The 19,427-nt window shown below is 40.4% G+C and overlaps 2 protein-coding genes across 5 annotated transcripts in view; one reads left to right on the top strand and one right to left on the bottom strand.

The window, feature by feature from the left end:
* gtpbp10 (GTP-binding protein 10 (putative)) overlaps positions 1-6,305 on the top strand; it is a 43,020-nt gene extending 36,715 nt beyond the window's left edge. The window contains exons 9-10 of the mRNA XM_068007054.1: positions 68-191; positions 4,696-6,305. Of these exons, the coding sequence (XP_067863155.1) occupies positions 68-191; positions 4,696-4,907 (336 nt within the window). The 3' untranslated portion in view covers positions 4,908-6,305. The remainder of the gene's footprint in view (positions 1-67; positions 192-4,695) is intronic.
* Positions 6,306-12,566: 6,261 nt separating this feature from the next.
* Positions 12,567-19,427, bottom strand: part of adam22 (ADAM metallopeptidase domain 22) — a 370,054-nt gene continuing 363,193 nt past the window's right edge. For all 4 annotated transcript variants that reach the window (XR_010967372.1, XM_068007033.1, XM_068007024.1 and 1 more), the window contains one exon: positions 12,567-18,512. Coding sequence is in view for 3 of the 4 variants with exons in the window: in XM_068007033.1 (XP_067863134.1) it covers positions 18,492-18,512 (21 nt within the window). In the remaining variant the exon portion in view is untranslated. The remainder of the gene's footprint in view (positions 18,513-19,427) is intronic.

Raw genomic sequence — 19,427 nt, 5'->3', positions numbered from 1 at the left:
CAGCAGTCCAACTTAGTGGACTATTTTGTGCATCTTATTGACCAATCTCATCCTCTTTCATGTTCAGGAGTTGGAGCTATATAAAGTAGAGCTTTTATCAAAGCCTGCAATATTAGCTGTAAACAAAATGGATTTGGAGGATGCTGAAGAAAAGTTTAAAGAGCTGATGCAACAGCTTCAGCAGCCTCAAGGTAATTAGAACTACAGAGTGTACAGCACAAAACCCACTTGACCCAAGAACCTATTCAGATCAGTGCTTTGAATATGTTGTCATTGTCAATAAATAATTTTTAAAAATGCATTAAAAGGATCTTTTCTCCATTCCAGTAGATAGTATAAATAGGGACAACGCACTCAACAACTGTTGTTGCCTCATTGGGGTTGATTTTGACCGGCGGAGTGCGCTGGTCGCTTGCCCATTCTGGTGATTTTAAGGCCACACCTCATTTAAATTTGACAGGCGAGCGTCAAGACGCCAAACGGGTGTCCCGATGCATCGGGGTGGATTGAGGCCTCAAGGGGCATTCGCCATCAATTGCGGAGCGGGAGGGGGCCCTGGGGCAGCAGCATCCCAGGTTATTTTCGTGGGCCCTGGAGGAACACTCCTGCACCTTGCTTTGAAGTAACTTTTATTTTATCGCCCCTCGAACAGGTTGGAGTCGGCACTGCACCAGCTTCAGCCAGTTCTGATCGAAAATGGAAATGGTGGTCCTATTTACATAAGAAAATAAGAAATAGGAGCAGGAGTGGGCCATACAGCCCCTCGAGCCTGCTCCGCCATTCAGTAAGACCATGGCTGATCTTCTACCTCAACTCCACCTTCCTGCCCTATCCCCATATCACTTGATTCCCTTAGTGTCCAAAAATCTATCAATCTCAGTCTTGAATATATTCAATGAGCATCCACAGCCCTCTGGGGTAGAGAATTCCAAAGATTCACAATCCTCTGAGTGAAGACATTTTTCCTCATCACCTAAATCACTGACCCCTTATCTTGAGACTATGACCTCTAGTTCTAGACTCTCCAGCCAGAGGAAACAAACTCTCAGCATCTACCCTGTCAAGCCCTCTAAGAATTTTGTATGTTTCAATGAGATCACCTCTCATTCTTCTAAACTACAGAGAGTATAGTCCCATTCTACTCAATCTCTCCTCATAAGACAACCCTTCATCCCAGGAATCAATCTAGTGAACCTTCATTGCACCGCCTCTAAGGCAAGTATATCCTTCCTTAGATAAGGGGACCAAAGCTGTACACAGTACTCCAGGTGTGGCCTCACCAGAGCCCTATACAATTGCAGCAAGACCTCTTTACTCTTATACTCCAACTCCCTTGCAATAAAGGCTAACATACCATTTGCCTTCCTAATTGCTTGCTGTACCTGCATGTTAACTTTCTGTGATTCAAGGATACCCAAATCCCTCTGACTACCAACATTTCTTAGTCTCTCACCTTTTAAAAAATATTCTGCTTTTCTATTCTTCTTACCAAAGTGGATAATTTCACATTTCCCCACGTTATACTCCATCTGTCACCTTCTCGCCCACTCACTTAACCTTTCTATAGTTTGCAGCCTTTTTACGACCTCACAGCTTACTTTCCTACCTAGCTTTGTATCATCAGCAAACTTGGATACATTACATTCTGTCCCCTCATCTAAGTCATGAATATGGTTTGTACATAGCTGAGGCCCAAGTACTGATCCTTGCGGCACCCCATTAGTTACAACCTGCCAACCTGAAAATGATCTGTTTATTCCTACTCTCTGTTTTCTGTCCTTTAACTAATCCTCGATCCATGCTAATATATTACCCCCAATCCCATGAGCCCTAATCTTGTGTAACCACTTGTGTGGCACCTTATCGAATACCTTTTGAAAATCCAAATGTACAACGTCCTCAAAAAACTCTAAATTTGTGAAACACGATTTCCCTTTCATAAAACTGTGTTGACTCTGCCTTACCATATGATTTTCTAAGTGCCCTGTTACTACGTCCTTAATAGATTCTAGGATTTTCCCTACTACTGATGTCAGGCTAACTGGCCTATAGTTCCCTGTTTTCTCTCTCCCTCCTTTCTTGAATAGCAGGATTACATTTGCTACCTTCCAATCCACGGGGACTGTTCTAGAATCTAGGGAATTCTGGAAGATCAAAACCAATGCATGCACTATCTCTGCAGCCATCTCTTTTAAAACCCTAGACCATCAGGTCCAGGGGATTTGTCGGCTTTTAGTCCCATTAATTTCTCCAGTACTTTTTCTTTACTAATCTTAATTTCTTTCAGTTCCTCACTCTCATTAGACCCTTGGTTCCCCACTATTTCCGGTATGTTTTTTGGGTCTTCTACTGTGAAGACAGATACAAAATATTTGTTTAACGTCTCTGCCATTTTATTATTCCCCATTATAATTTTTCCTGTCTCTGCCTTTAAGGGACCCACATTTACTTTCACTAATCTCTTCCTTTTTACATTCTTGTAGAAGCTCTTACAATATGTTTTTATATTTCTTGCTAGTTTACTCTCATACTCAATTTTGTCCCCCTTTATCAATTTCTTGGTCATCCTTTGCTGATTTCTAAAACCCTCCCAATCCTCAGGCTTACTACTCTTTTTGGCAACATTGTAAGCCTCTTCTAATCTAATACTATCCTTAACTTTTCTAGTTAGCCATGGTTGGATCATTTTTCCCATGAAGTTTTTATTCCTCAAGGGAATGTATATTCGTTGAGAATTCTAAATTATTTCTTTAAATGTTTGCCATTGCTTATCTACCGTCATATCTCTTAATCTAATTTCCGAATCTACCTTAGCCAATTCGCCCCTCGTACCTATGTAATTGACTTATCTGCATCACTCTCAAACTCAATATGAAATTCTATCACTCTGCCCCAGAGAATCATTAACTATAAGATTACTAATTAACCCTGTCTCATTACACAATACTAGATCTAAAATCACCTGTTTCCCTAGTTGGATCCTCAAAATATTGTTGTAGAAAACTGAACTCGTCCTCCAAACTACTTTTGCCAATTTGGTTTGCCCAGTCCATATGAAGATTAAAGTCCCCCCATGATTATTGCATTACTCTTGCTACATGCTACTCTAATTTCCTGATCTATACTCAGTCCAACACTATAACCAGGGGGCCTATAAACTACGCTCACCAGTGTTTTCTGCCCCTTGTTATTTCTTAGCTCCACCCATACTGATTCTATATCCTGATTTTCTGAGCTAAGATCCTTTCTCACCATTGCCTTTATCTCATTCTTTATTATCAGGGCTACCACCCCGCCCCCCCCCCTCCTCCTCCTCCTCCTCCCCCCTCCCCCCCTCCCCCCTCCCCCCTTTTCCATTTTGCCTATCTTCTAAAAGTCATTTATCCTGGAATAGTTAGTTCCCAACCTCGGTCACCCTGCAACCACGCCTCAGTAATGGCTACTAGATCAAATCCATTTATCTCTATTTGTGCCATTATTTCATCTATCTTGTTACGAATGCTTCATGCATTCAGATATAGCGCCTTAGTCCCTTACATCATAGGACCCCAATTTCCATATTAAAAGGTTTCAGGCAGGCGTTTTGGATACCTGGCAGTAGATCCCTTTCAAAATGGTGCCGGCCACATCGCCATTTTGAAGCTATTATCGCCCCGTTAACTCCAGGCGAAGGCAATGAAAATCCACCCCAGTAACTTTAAAAACACCACCTGATTTTTAACAAACTTCAGACGTGACCTCAAACACTCCACTCCTTTTGAAAATGAGGATTCATTGAATTATAGACACATCTATGAGAACTGCTGTACTACTTCAGGAACAAGGGCCAATATTGGGGATTTTCAAAAAATGTATTGTCTAATTTCGTCTTGAGAATATGCAAGTTAGGAACATTGGGTGTGAAATTCTTCATTTTGATAACTGCAGTGAAAAACTTGTGTTAGCGTAAAAGGGGAATTCTGTTTTACACTTGCACTAACTTTTTTGGTAAAGGTTTTTTAAAGCAGATTTCTTTTGGTAAAGGTTTTTAATATTAGATGAAGCACACATTTTATATACCCATGAACATCAGCTTCTTACCTCAACAAATTAGACTGAATTTGATTTAGAATTAGACTTGACACATTTAATAGAATGCCTACTCATTGGTGACTGTTTATCAGCTGTACCATAAAAGTAAGTTGATGAAACCTTGCAATCAATTTCCTGGAGAACAACTGGGAGTCTTATAGTCTTATTACAACTATTCATTATTTGATGAGGGATTTTATTTTTGTGCGTGCAGCTTTCCAATTTAGGTCAGAAACATCTATTGTACTAAATGTAAAACTCTCCACCTACCTATTGCATTATAATAGCTGTGCATATGAGTCATTAGACAGAAAATACACATTATAAACTGCTGCTAATTGCAGTAGATGTACATTGTTTAAAAATACAAAGCATAGTGTAAACACTTAACAATTTATATGTTTTGTAGGATATCTGGTGCGAAGAAGTTCTGCATTTCATAATTTTTCACCAGTAAACAATTTTTAGCAGCTTGAACATTTCTGTCCTTGAATTTAAATTCGGTCATTAGATTTGCTGATTAAAAAGGAAATGTATTGACTCAAAATGTTCTGTCTTCAGAAATCCACTGTCTTCAGAAATCCACTTCTTCTGTCTTGATGTACTTTTCTTTTCCCCCTATAGATTTCTATCACTTATTACCAGAAGACATGGTTCCCACGAGCCCGGTTCAGTTCAAACACATAATCCCAGTCTCTGGATCGACTAGATGTGGAATCGAAGAACTGAAAAACTACATTCGAAAATCGTTAGATGATCAAGATGATTTAGAAAATGAACAGTACCATCTTGAAAAACTGCAGAGTTTGCGTTCAAGGACTTCCAAAAGTATCTAGAATGTGCAAAGTTAAATTCACTTCAAAAGGTGAAAGGAGGGTATATAATCAATCAAGATCAGTAAAAATGGTTTCAACTTACCTTAAATATCTTGCAGCACTAAAACAACATTTTGAGTCAAATTTGATTTAATAGCAACTATTCATGGTAAGGTGTGATGTTATTTAAAAGATTTGGAGACGTAATGCATATGTCATATCTGAAATTGAAAACGAATTCTACTTTTTTTTGGTTCCATGGGTAGGCTGTGCTGCTTTATTAAAATGAAGCAGCACAGTCATCACATCAAACAGCATTTACATTACTACAGGTGAGAATATGTTAATCCAGGATGAAAAAAAGGATCTTGGCTTGCTTAAAAATTAAAACTAACCTCAGGGTTTTGAAATTTCTGTTTGTGGATCATATCTACAAGTACAATGCTTTGCCAGAAGTATAAAGTAGACCAGCTATTTTTTTTGTTCTAACACAATGATATTGTGTTATGTACCTTCTCAAAACCTGATTTATAGGCCTCTGAATCTCAGGTTAACATAAGAAATAGGAGCAGGAGTAGGCCATATGGCCCCTCGATTCTGCTCCACCATTCATTCAGATCATGGCTGATCTTCAACCTCAACACCACTTTCCTGCCCGATCCCTGTATCCCTTGATTCCTCTAGTGTCCAAAAATCTATCAATCTCAGCCTTAAATAGGTTGTTATTAAACAAACTGTGATTGCGTGCATGCCTGGTTACACAGCATTGCCTTCATAGTCATTGTATCATAGTATGGTACAGCACAGAAGGGGCCAATTCAGCCCATCATGCTGACTCTTTGAAAGAGCTATCCAATTAGTCCCACTCCCCTGTTCTTTCCCCTAGCCCTGTAATTTTTTTCCCTTGAAGTATTTATCCAATTCCCATAATGTGGTTTTAATTTCATTTGCCACAAATTAATATTTAGACTTTGCCCACCATTGTGGCACCTTCCAAAAATAGCAACATCGAAATATATAAAATTCTAACAGGACTAGACAGACTAGATGCAGGGATGTTTCCGATGGCTAGGGAGTCCAGAACCAGGGGTATGCCATTTAGAGCTGAGATGAGGAGAAATTTCTTCACTCATAGGGTGGTGAACCTGTGGAATTCTCTACCACAGAAGACAGTGGAGGCTGAGTCATTAGATGGATTCAAGGAGATAGATATATTTCTTAATGCTAAAGGGATCAAGGGATATGGGGAAAAAGCGGGAACAGGGTAGTGAGTTAGACGATCAGCCATGATCATTTTGAATGGCAGAGCAGGCCGGAAGGGCCGAATGGCCTACTCTTGCTCCTATTTTCCATGATTATGTTGATAAAACCTACGATGATTTTTAAAAAAATAAAGGATTGCCTCAATAATGTGCAAAATATTTGAGATTTTCACCAAAATTGGTTCTCATCATGTGAATGTACTTGCTACCATGAAATTTAAAATGACTGCTTCTACTATATTGGTTGCGTTATAGCCCAGAGCCAGTTGTAATAAGAACATAAGAAATAGGAGCAGGAGTAGGCCAATCGGCCCCTCGAGCCTGCTCCGCCATTCAATAAGATCATGGCTGATCTGATCCTAACCTCAAATTTAAATTCATGTCCAATTTCCTGCCCGCTCCCCATAACCCCTAATTCCCTTTACTTCTAGGAAACTGTCTATTTCTGTTTTAAATTTATTTAATGATGTAGCTTCCACAGCTTCCTGGGGCAGCAAATTCCATAGACCTACTACCCTCTGAGTGAAGAAGTTTCTCCTCATCTCAGTTTTGAAAGAGCAGCCCCTTATTCTAAGATTATGCCCCCTTGTTCTAGTTTCACCCATCCTTGGGAACATCCTTACCGCATCCACCCGATCAAGCCCCTTCACAATCTTATATGTTTCAATAAGATCGCCTCTCATTCTTCTGAACTCCAATGAGTAGAGTCCCAATCTACTCAACCTCTCCTCATATGTCCGCCCCCTCATCCCCGGGATTAACTGAGTGAACCTTCTTTGTACTGCCTCGAGAGCAAGTATGTCTTTTCTTAAGTATGGAGACCAAAACTGTATGCAGTATTCCAGGTGCGGTCTCACCAATACCTTATATAACTGCAGCAATACCTCCCTGTTTTTATATTCTATCCCTCTGGCAATAAAAGCCAACATTCCGTTGGTCGCCTTGATCACCTGCTGCACCTGCATACTAACTTTTTGATTTTCTTGCACTAGGACCCCCAGATCCCTTTGTACTGTAGTACTTTCCAGTTGCTCGCCATTAAGATAATAACTTGCTCTCTGATTTTTCCTGCCAAAGTGCATAACCTCACATTTTCCAATATTGTATTGCATCTGCCAAATCTCCGCCCACTCACCCAGCCTGTCTATATCCCCTTGTAGGTTTTTTATGTCCTCCTCACTCTCTACTTTCCCTCCCATCTTTGTATCATCTGCAAACTTTGATATGTTACACTCGGTCCCCTCCTCCAAATCGTTAATATAGATTGTGAAGAGTTGGGGACCCAGCACCGACCCCTGCGGAACACCACTGGCTACTGGTTGCCAGTCCGAGAATGAACCATTTATCCCAACTCTCTGTTTCCTGTTAGATAACCAATCCTCCATCCATGCCAGAATATTACCCCCAATCCAGTGATTCTTTATCTTGAGCAATAATCTTTTATGTGGCACCTTGTCGAATGCCTTCTGGAAGTCTAAATACATTACGTCCACTGGTTCCCCTTTATCCACCCTATACGTTATGTCTTCAAAGAACTCAAGCAAATTTGTCAGACATGACTTCCCCTTCAAAAAGCTATGCTGACTTTGTCCTATTAAATTATGTTTATCCAAATGTTCCACTACTGTCTCCTTAATAATAGACTCCAAAATTTTACCCACCACAGATGTTAGGCTTTGACCACCCCCCTGTGTTTCCATGTCTTAAAGCCTCCGTTCATAGCCTGTCTGGCTTTTGGCTGCTGCTTCTCCTCTTAGTTTCAAGAGAAAAGGTAGGGGAATACTAGCAAGCAGTGGGACCATCCAAGGCTTTTTTAAAACTATTGGAAGAGAAGGAGAAAGACCAGTGCTGAACCCTAGTGCTGGCAATAAGGCAGAGCCAGATGGTTATTGAATGAAGGCAAGGAAAAATAAGGGGAAAAAAACATGCTGGAAAAAGTAGAGAAGAAAAAGAGACTGGAAAAGGTGAGGGATTGCACAGGGCAAGAAAGCTTAAAGCAAAGATGAAGAAAATCTGGCCAGAGAAATAGTAAATGAAACAGCATCCCTAAAAGTGGCCCTCAAACAAAACACTGCTTAGGATTGTGGCCCTGAGCAGGGAATTGGTATGCAGTATTAGTTCATAGAACTTTTATCAGTTGATTGGACTATATGGCCTCAATTTTAAACCCCCCACAACGAGCGGAATAGGGTTGGGCGAGGGGTTAAAATTCCCTGCTGCTCTAATATTAACGGCGGCGATTATTGGGCCGACAAGTCTCCCACTGTGGAGTGGCGGGAGGCTCATGAATATATTTAAATCGAGGTCCTATGATGCAATTAGGACCATGATTTGACTTTAATTGCTGTAGCACGGGATTTGCGCAGATCGACAAGGTTGCCAGGGGAACGGTGGAGAGTTTGGTTGCAAGTTGCTTAATGTGCTTAAAGTTAAGGAGGCCCGAGTTCAATAAAGCTGCTGCACTCAGGTGTATCCTCAGTTCATTATGGGCTACGGTTTTGAGAGAATAGATTGTTTGAGATTGTGACTTTGATACTCTTGACTTAGGAAAGGAGAAGTTGATGGGTGCTGCTATATCTGCGCTCTATTGGAGTGAAGAGGAGCAGTAGCAGCAAAGGTGGCTGAGGAGGGAGTTGCAAGTGGGCAGCAGAGAAAGCAGCAATGCTTGGGGCTATGTTCACAGACGGCCCTACCCACCTAACAAGGTGTACAGACAGAGGCTGAGCTTCCTTGATCTGTCTGAGGACCTTCTCTCTGCTGGACCTGACGGCCATTCCAGCAGCAGTGAAAGTCACCACCACCCTCAATTTCAATGTAATTGGATCCATCCAGGCAGGAGACATAGCGATGGTGTCGCGGTTGGCCACCCACAAATGCACCTGGTCGGTGACCGCTGCATTATTTGCCTGGGCAAGTAAATATATCACCATCACAAGAGATGACACCAATCAGACTGAGTGAGCAATGGGGTTTGCAGCTCTGGCTGGCTTCCCAAAAGTGCAGGGTACCATAGACTTCACACATGTGGCTATCAGGGCACTCTCTGACCAGCCAGGAGCATTTGCAAATCGCAAGGGTTTCGACTCTATCAATGTTCAGCATGCATTTCAAAAGGGAAGGTCATGCTTTACCAACATTATTGAATTCATTGAAGAAGTAACAAAGGGTAGACAAGGGTAATGCAATAGATGTAATATATTTGAATTTTCAAATCGCCTTCGATAAGGTACCACATAGTACACTCATTAAGATCAGAACACGTGGCTGCAAAACAGAAAACAGAGAGTAGGGGTTAAAGGTAGTTACTCAGTCTGGCAAAAGTTCGTAAGTGGTGTGCTACAAGGATCATTGCTGGGATCACTGTTCACCATTTACATAAACAATTTGGACTCGGGAATCAGAAGTACAATTTCAAAATTTGCGGACGACACCAAATTGGGAGGTGTAGTTGATACAGAGGAGGACTGCGACAAAGTACAGGAAGAGATTAATAAATTTGTAGACTGGGCATGTAATTGGCATTTCAATATAGATGAGTGTGAGGTGGTACATTTTGGTAGGAAGAATAAGGAGGCCACATACTCCTTGGAAAAATAAGTGTCCAAATGGTGTAGAGGAGCAGAGGGATTTGGGATACACAAATCACCAAAAGTATCAACGTAAGTTAATAAGGCCATTAAAAAAAGCAAACCAAGCACTGGGGTTCATTTCTAGAGGGATAGAATGGAAATGCAGAGAAGTTGTGTTAAACTTGTATGGAACCTTGGTTTGACTACACTTGGAGTACTGTGAACAGTTCTGGTTTCCATATTATATAAAGGATATCGAGGCACTGGAGAAGGTGCAAAAGAAATTTACTAGGATGATACCAGAACTGAGAGGTTTACCTATGAGGAAAGATTGAACAGGCTAGGGCTCTTTTCTCTAGAAAAGAGAAGATTTAGGGATGACCTGATAGGTCTTTAAAATTATGAAAGGGTTTGATAGGATAGACGTAAAGAAGGGGTTTGTGGGGGAGACCAGAACTAGGGGCCATAAATATAAGACAGTCACAAATAAATCCAATTGGGAATTCAGGAGAAACTTCTTTACCCAGAGAGTGGTTAGAATGTGGAACTTGCTACCACAAGGAGTAGCTGTTGTGACGAGCATAGATCATTTAAGGGGAAGCTAGATAAACATGAGGGAGAAAGGAATAGAAGGGTATGCTGATAGGGTTAGATGAAGTAGGGAGGGAGGAGGCTTGCAAAGAGGATAAACAGCAGCATGAATCTGTTGAGCTGAATGGCCTATTTCTGTGCAGTATATTCTATGTAATTCTGTCTGCAACCACAGGAATAGGTTTGTCTGATACCCAGGAAGCTGTCATGATGCATTCATGTCACAGCAGTCGAATATCCCCACCATGTTTCCGCCTGGGACCAATCTGAAAGGATGGCTGCTTGGGGATAAGTGATACCCCCTTCTACTCTGGCTCACAACACCTCACCACTCAACAGCAGGAGAGGTATAACAACAGCCACATTATGAGATGCGTCATCGAACAGGCCATTGGAATGCTCAAGTTGAGGTTCAGGTGCCTTGACAGGTATATAGGGTCTTTCCAGTATTCGCCAGCCAAAATCTCAAGAAATATTGTGGCATGCTGCATCCTGCACACCATCACTCAGCAATGAGGAATGGAGGTGCTGGAGGAAGAAGGCATTGAGGACTCTACATATGACGAGGAAGAGAATAGCGAGAAGATGGGGAACCCAACGCCTGGCAAACGGATCATCTTGCAGCCCGTGATGCAAGGGATGCTCTCAGCTCATCGATTCAGTTAGCTGTCACCTCGACCACTCCCACACACCTATATCCCTTCGCACAAACAGTCCTGGAACCCTTAATCCACTGCTTTCACATCCTACAAGTTGTGACTGTGATAACATAGCTTCACCTTCCAGACCTGTGACATGAAAACCAGACAATGAAGTCACCGTTAAATCACGGGCCACACAGGAATGGGTTGAGTGACCACTGTTTTAATGTGCTCCAAACATCAAATAATAAAAAGCAAAATAATGGGCTGGATTTTGCTGTAAAAATGGTGGAGACTAACAACACTAACTGTTACTCATATGCAAATCAGACAGCGACTTCTGGTGACCACACATGTGCTGTTAAATGTGGAAATCTGGAAGTTGCTGTACCCGATACCCTGCTCCTCCAAAAGTTGCGTGAAGAAGGCATTTCACTGGCTGGCTCCCCGTTCAAATGTATTGAATGGCATGCAGGTACAGACCAAACTCGCCAACAAAACTTGTGTCATTTCAAGTCTAAGTACCATTTTAACGGCATGGTAAGTCTTAATTACTGCTTCTCTGGCCACTGAAAATTAATTTTTACACGTGGGGAATCTCATTCCTTCAGCTTTTAATTATTGTTGGACATTTAAAAAAAGTATTTTTTTCTTACTTTTTCTTTGTCTCCTTTAACTTTGTCTCAATCAAATATTTCTTTGCTTCTCTTTATTGCACTTACTGTACCTTACGGGTTTGGGAGGTGCTGTCAAAGAAGCCTTGGCGAGTTACTGCAGTGCATCCTGTAGATGGTACACACTCAGCCATGGTGCGCTGGTGGTGAAGGGAGTGAATGTTTAGGGTGGTGGATGGGGTGCCAATCAAGCGTGCTGCCTTGTGCTGTATGGTGTCGAGCTTTTTAAGTGTTGTTGGAGCTGCACTCATCCAGGCAAGTGGAGAGTATGCCATCACACTCCTGACTTGTGCCTTGTAGATGGTGGAAAGGCTTTGGGGAGTCAGGCGGTTAGTCACTCATCGCAGAATACCCAGCCTATGACCAGCTCTTGTGGCCACAGTATTTAAGTGGCTGGTTCAGTTAAGTTTCTGGTAAATGGTGACCCCTAGGATGTTGATGGTGGGGGATGTCATGGGGAGGTGGTTCGACTCTCTCTTGTTGGAGATGGTCATTGCCTGGCACTTGTCTGGTGCGAATTTTACTTGCCACTTATCAGCCCAAGCCTGGATGTTGTCCAGGTCTTGCTGAATGCGGGCACGGACTGCTTCATTATCTGAGGGGTTGCGAATGGACTGGAACACTGTGCAATCATCAGCGAACATCCCTATTTCTGACCTTATGATGGAGGGAAGGTCATTGATGAAGCAGCTGAAGATGGTTGGGCCTAAGACACTGCCCTGAGGAACTCCTGGAGCAATGTCCTGGGGCTGAGAAGATTGGCCTCCAACAACCTCTGGGGGGGGGGAGGGGCATTTGATATATTATTTTAGTAAATTTGTTGTATTACAGCAATGGGTGAACTGCTGTCATGTTTAGGCTGTAGTAGAACTGCAGTAAATACTGGAAACCTCACTCCAAATGTGTAACTACCAGTGAACAACACCATTAGACATCCTGCGGTATTATTTACTGCATTCTGCTTTACTGGGCAGTAAACACAAAACAAATGTAAGCATCCCAGCCTAAACCAGAGTTTCAGTTCTGATGCTGGCTAAACACTGGCCACCAACAGCAGCAAGAAGCTAATCCATATAAATCTTTGAACAATGCCATGGAAGATCCAGCAATATTTCAGTAACATCTGCCAATGAAAATCACACAGTTTCTACAGTGGGCAGTTGACCCACAAGTTGTACTCCTTGGCAGCAACTGCTATTGAACAGCAAAATAAAAATCACATTCCATTCCAGAGACGGTAGTGTTATTGACGTGCAAATCATTAGGTTCCAGGTTAACTGGAAGTAAATTTTTATTAAGATAATATATTACAATAGTATTGTTTCAGAAAAGCACGGGCGTTAATCTCAAATGTTGCATTATTTACAACCGTGCTATAATGTACATGGTTAATAGAAGCTTAATACTCAGCCAAGGAAAATGAGCTTTTTCTAGGTCAGTACACCGCCAGCAAGTAAGATACAATTCCATAATTAGAGTTACATTCTATATCTTTCATAAAAGCATATAAAGTGGTGAAAAACAGATTGAAAAATGAAGAAATGGAGATGGCAACAGTTTTATACAGAGTTGCCTCAACTGTTTCACTCAGAAGTATACAGCCAGCCTGTTACAATGGCATATACAGCACTTATAGCCAAAGACAAATATTTAAGCTGATCTCATTTTAAAAAAGGCATTTTATAATAAACTATATGGTGACATGACATTGTTATCTTTTAGGCATGCAGAATATGGTAAATCTCAAACAATATTTTGCATTATGCTGCTGTGGTATAAACAGTAATGTCAGAGTGGCTGAAAATATAAGGGACAATTTATCATACACTTCCAATACCCTGTAATAATAAGTATCCAAATGGAAACTTTTAGCCATTCTAATTTTTTTCATAGAAATGTACTGTGTATTATATAATGGCATATCATTTTAATATCTACAGAGCTAGCTACTTTTATATATATACATACAAACTCATATCACATGTTGATAACAGTGATGCAGTACAATGTAAGGATTACAGCTGGCAGCCATATCTGAATGAAAATGGAAAGATCAATTTTACTGCATACAGACTGCACCAGTGAGTGGGTCTAAGTACCATTTGGCAAAACTCTGATAATGAAAATCAAATGTTGAAAATGCTGCAAATTGATCCCAGGTAGTCCTGACTACTTGGTTTTGATGAAACTGATTTAGAGACAAATCCTTTTTAAAAAAACCCAAATGATTGGTCTGCACGGCTCGCAGGACCTCACCTGCTGTCCGCATAAGTTGGACATTTCCCATTTGTACTGCTGGTTGGTGAAACCCTCTGTCTACGTCGCAAACTGCTAATACTAATCCTCTAATCTTTAAATTAAGATTCAATTCTAAACCTTCACCCCCTAGAAAACGTCTTTGAAGGTGCAGAGGTGATGTGAAGAACTCAAGAAACATTCCTAGACACGGACGGTTTTAGCACTTAGAGTATAACATCAAAAAGCATATAAATGGCCCGGAATTTCCTGGGAGCTGCTCCCGCTCCGCACGCCGTGACTTCGCTGAAAGTGCGGCAGAAAGCCTGTTTACACATGTAAATAGGGTGTTCTTTGACACTTCCGGTGGCGGAATGGGAGCAGCTCGAAGGAAATTCCGGGCATTTTGCCATCTCAGTTAATCTTATATCTTTATCAAAAGGTGAGGAGAAAGCTTGTAATCATTTCATAGAACCCTGCAAACAAATCAGTCAAGGTACATTAGCATTATAGTAGAATCACACTCAACTGGGGCAACCTGATATGGTCACGACATCTCAGTAGGTTCAAGAAATAAAGGGATTCAAATAATATAACTAATAATTATTTGAATTATAAAAGACACAATTATACTCAAGTGGCTTCTACTAAATGATATGAAATTTAAAAATCACTAAAACTACCAACATTAAGAATCTAATTTTCCGTGATGTGAACATGGGGGTTGCACTCGTCTCCCACTATAACTCTGGTGGGAGATTGGAGCAACCACGAGGAAAACAGTGGAGACCTGGTTGTACCCATCTGACCCTTACAAGGCAAATGATTGTCAGGGGTAGAGCTAGAGGGTGGAGACTCCCTACATAGGGAGTTCCCAATCCTCAAGCTCAAGTGGGACCTGGCATATCAGCGCTTTAGGGTACCATTGGGTGTGATCCCAGTTTAACTGCCAGGATCCTGACCCAAGGAATTTCGGGGCTATAATCACACAATTTACCAATTCAAAAGACTTAGCTTAATATTTCATGTAAGAATAACCAGAGATTGACTCAACTACTTGCCTGTCTGGATAGTCAGGATGAGCAATTATTTTACACATATATTATACATACATTGAGAATTACTTAAAAATTATTGAATTGAAGATTGCAAATAAGCTGCAAGTTAGTACAACAACAACTGCACCTTTAATGCAGAGGCACAATGAAAAAAATGGATGCCGAGCCAACGAAGGAGATGTTAGGAGGGGTGGTCAAAAGCTTGGTCAAAGAGGTAGGTTTTAAGGAGTATCTTAAAGGAGGAGAGTGAGGTGGAGTGGACGAGGGATTTACGGAAGGTATTCCAGAGCATGGCGCCTAGGCGGTTGAAGACACAGCCAGCAATGGTGGGGTGAAGTAGGGGACGATGCACAAGAGGCCCAAGTAAGAGGAACAGAGAGTTCAGGGAGGGGTTGCTGTAGCACTGGAGGAGGTTACAAAGATATGGAGGGATGAGGCAATGGATGGATAACACAAGGATGAGAATTTTAAATTTGAAGCGCTGGGGGTGCCGGGAGCCAATGTAGATCAGCAAGAAGTTATGGGTGAGTGGGACTTGGTGCAGCAAAGGATACAAGCAGCAGAGTTTTAAATGAGCTGAAGTTTCAGAAGGAGGAGGATGGGAGGCCAGGTAGGAAAGCGTTGGAACAGTCGAGTCTAGAGTTGTCAAAGGCCGAGTGACCCTTTGTCCAAATCCTTTGTGATTGGTAAAGGTAACCTGGGGATAGCAAAACTTTTGTAAATGATCAGAAATTAACTGTTAGTAAAATATATCTATAAATCCCTGTAGCAGTTCAAGATAAAACCTTCCAAACTAGGAGCACCACTACCACAAGCACAGCAGTGGTTCAAGAAAGCGCTTTACCACATTTATAGGGCAACTATGGATGGGCAATAAATTTGCAGCTTTGCCAGCATCACCCACATCCCAAGAACAAAAAATAATAATTAGTCTTAAGTCTAGTCACTGAACTGACTCAAGAGAATTGAACTTTCTTAACTTAGTAAATTTAATTCACCTTTTGCCTTTGCTGTAGGCAGTCATAGGTTAGCATATTCTTAGCATGGATTCCATATTTGGGATTTATAAATAGGGCTATAGGATAGAAAAGGAACAAAGTAAACCTAAACTAATACAAATCATTGGTTAGGTCGCAGTTAGAATACTGTGTCACGGACATGGAGAGGGTGCAGAAGTAATTACTAAGGTGATGCCAGAGATAAGGAGAGACTAGAGAAACTGGGGTGCTTTTCACTAGAACAGAGGAGGTTAGGAGATCTGATAGAGGTGTTCAAAAATTATGAGGGGTTTTGATATGGTGAATAGGGAAGGCCTATTTCCGCTGATCGGTAAGTTTGTTCTAGAGGGCATAAATTTAAAATCATTATCAAAAGAACAAAGTGAAAGGTCAGGAGAAAAAATGATGCAGAGGTTTGTTGGAATCCCCTACCAGAAACAATGGGAGAAGCAAAATCTATAATAGCTTTCAAAAGGGAAGTGGGTAAATATTTGAAAAAAATAAAAAGGGTAAGGGAAAATGGCAAGGTAATGGGATCAAGTGGGTAGTTCTTCCAGGGAATGGCACACGTGACTAGCCTCCTGTGCTATAAGATTCTATGACATTATAAACTAGCATTTTTCTGTGGGACTTTTTTGCATTTTGTACATTACTTTTTCAGTTTTCTCAAAGATTATGTTAGTTATGTTGTCTCGGAGAAATGTTACCAAAGAATATTAGATTTGAATGTAGCTGCTACTTTCCAAAAAGTAAAAGGAACATTTATAGAATATTGACTAAAATTTCTGATGAGATAAAAAAAAGGTCAATCAGATTACATTTTAACAGGACCAATTGTAAATATTTCTGTTTGCATCAAGTCAATTGTCGACAATACACAAAACCCTGTTATTTTGAAGAAATAACACAGTACTTAAAATTGTAGTGATCGCTGATAATAATGCTCAGTGTTTCTTGACAAACAACTTTAACCTCACCCTCAATGGCATTCAACATTGCAGCAAAATCAATTCACATTTTCTGGTTAAATTCAGTAGATATTCTAACATACATCTTTACTCTGTTAAATAATGAGGAACCGCACATCGAGGTTGATTTTCAACTTATTGCCTGGTGTAAAACTGGCGTTAAAATCAACGGAAATTAAACTGGGCACTTTTTATAAGAGGTGGCTGATCCACAACTTCAGGTTTGCATCCGGGTGGAAAGTTGAAAACCTACCCTATCATTGCCAAAACCAATGCTGTGACATGCTCTTTGATTGTTTAGAAATGTCCAGCTGTTGCACATATACATTGATAATGTCTGTGCCAGATGGAATTAATTACTGTTCTTATTGAAAAACAAGCTCAGTGTTATTGAAATCACTCAGCAAGACCGATTACTTCGTCTGTTGGAAGGGAAGGCATGTTTGATTAGTCGTACAACTTTGATTATGTTTAACTAATGACTGCAACATGAAGGTTTGGCATCTAAATGCAAAGCTATGCAGTATGGCCAAATAAAGCTGAGAGTAATGGTACACCCTAGCCCTTTCTCTCGGAACAAGTTGTGTCTGACTTTTGGCATTATACTTTCATTTTGCTAATTTTAATTTTATAAGTACAATACATACAGTTATGAATTTCATGTTCCAATAGTCCATATTTTGAAAGGCAATTATGATTTCTAGTGATTTCCATTAAATGAAATTATCAGCTTATCAGCAAAATATTGATAATTTACACCATCTATGGTATAAAAGAGATCCAATCTTTTCACAAAACCCCAAATCAATCAGAATAAAGGTAATATTAAGTCAGATATGACCTTGTTTCGGATTTACCAAGGCAAACATCTACTGGCTGATGTTTGTCAGGTAACACAGAAAAACTGTACATATTTACAAAACACTTTCAGAGCAAGCACTTCTGCAAGTATCAAAGATATGATTAGAAACAGACCATTCTGGTCTTCAGTTGCATACACCATTTCTTTTCACAATAACCCTTACAAATGCAAATTATTTTTTATCCTGTTACACAAATCAACCCAAAGCAGCTTTTGGCAAAATCATACATGTTTTGTCTCTGCAAGCATCCTGTTTGCTACAGACTACTGGAATTGGTTTCAAACGGGATTCATGCATACAGTATTAGTCACTGCAGTGAATGTGTGCTCAGCGGCATTAAACTGAACCTTGTTGAAAAATGGGCTCTCTCAATCTTCTTCCACGGGACTGAGCACCATAACAGATGAGAATAAAGGGCAAGGTTTTTTTTTATTGTCTTCTTCAGGATGAGATCCTGTCCCCAGGTCATTGTTTCAGTGCTGTATTTGTCACAAGAATACCGATTCTTCATCATACAATGCCAATTGTTTTATTAGCGATGAGTCAGAGTCTACTCATTATTTTATGTTTAGAAGTCCTGGCCTTTCTCTGAAGATAGCAGAGTGTGTACTTTAGACTCCTATCTTCCAAAAGCCTCACTGATGCTCCAGAGAGTCGTTAATTAAAAGACATCGACATAAGGCTGCCATTTATAAAAGTGGAAGAAAATGGAAATCTTTAGTAGCTCAGATGCGCTGAATAGAAGTCTAAATGGAGGTCTCCCAGAGCTGTGGAAGAAACAGGAACATATATTAGGTCGGTTTTACAAATGAGACAAAAACTATTCATCTTTAACAAAAAGACAATGCTTATTTCATTTACCCGATTCTATTTCATTTGCATGAATTCTATCCTCTCCAGCTCCTAATTCAACAGGGTTTCAAGTCTTTCAAAATCACAATATGTTTAACAGGTCAACAAATGTAATGTTACTACTCAGAAACCTGGATAATAAGCTTCATTGATCTCAAATTCTGTTTTGTAATTTTAAGCACAGTCTATTTCTGCAAATTGGACAAGTCGTGACTAAAATTAATGACCACAGAAGTGTGACAACAATAACTCAGAGAAGCAAATTATTTTTTAAAACTCTTAATATTGTTTAAAGATTAAAAGGATACACATCATAATCCATCCGAGTATGACACATGTACGCAGTTGTGCAAGTAAGGCGGCACTCCAGAGAGGAGTGGAGCACCTCAGTCTGCAGCCAGTACAACCCGGTTGCCACAAGGGAGGTGGCACTGCTTAATATGCCTTGCTCACACCAACCGCACAGCATAACAAGAGCAGAAATCTATACTATTATTGATGTTACTTCCAGTTTCAGAAGCAGTTTGAGTATTTATTAATTCTTTAAGGTTTTGACTGAAGGGTGACAAATTCTGATGCAGTTTTCTCATATTCTTACATAAACAAGTCAAAAAAGAATAGCCGTTTAATAAACCACATCTGATGCTCTTGTAAGGTGAAATGTTTTACCACCTTATGGTCTACATAAAAATATTTCAGGAAGTTAATTTTGTGCATCTTTTAACTCTTTATGCATGTACCAGAAGGTACAGTACTAAATGTTGCAAGACAGCATTTTTAAAAATCAATGTTTTAAGAGAGTTTGGAGATTTACCATAAAAATAAAATAA

Source organism: Heptranchias perlo, chromosome 2 (genome assembly GCF_035084215.1).
Source record: "Heptranchias perlo isolate sHepPer1 chromosome 2, sHepPer1.hap1, whole genome shotgun sequence".
Taxonomy (NCBI): Eukaryota; Metazoa; Chordata; class Chondrichthyes; order Hexanchiformes; family Hexanchidae; genus Heptranchias; species Heptranchias perlo.
The sequence above is the reverse complement of the archived record's forward strand: the minus strand, read 5'-3'. Positions and strand labels throughout refer to the sequence as shown.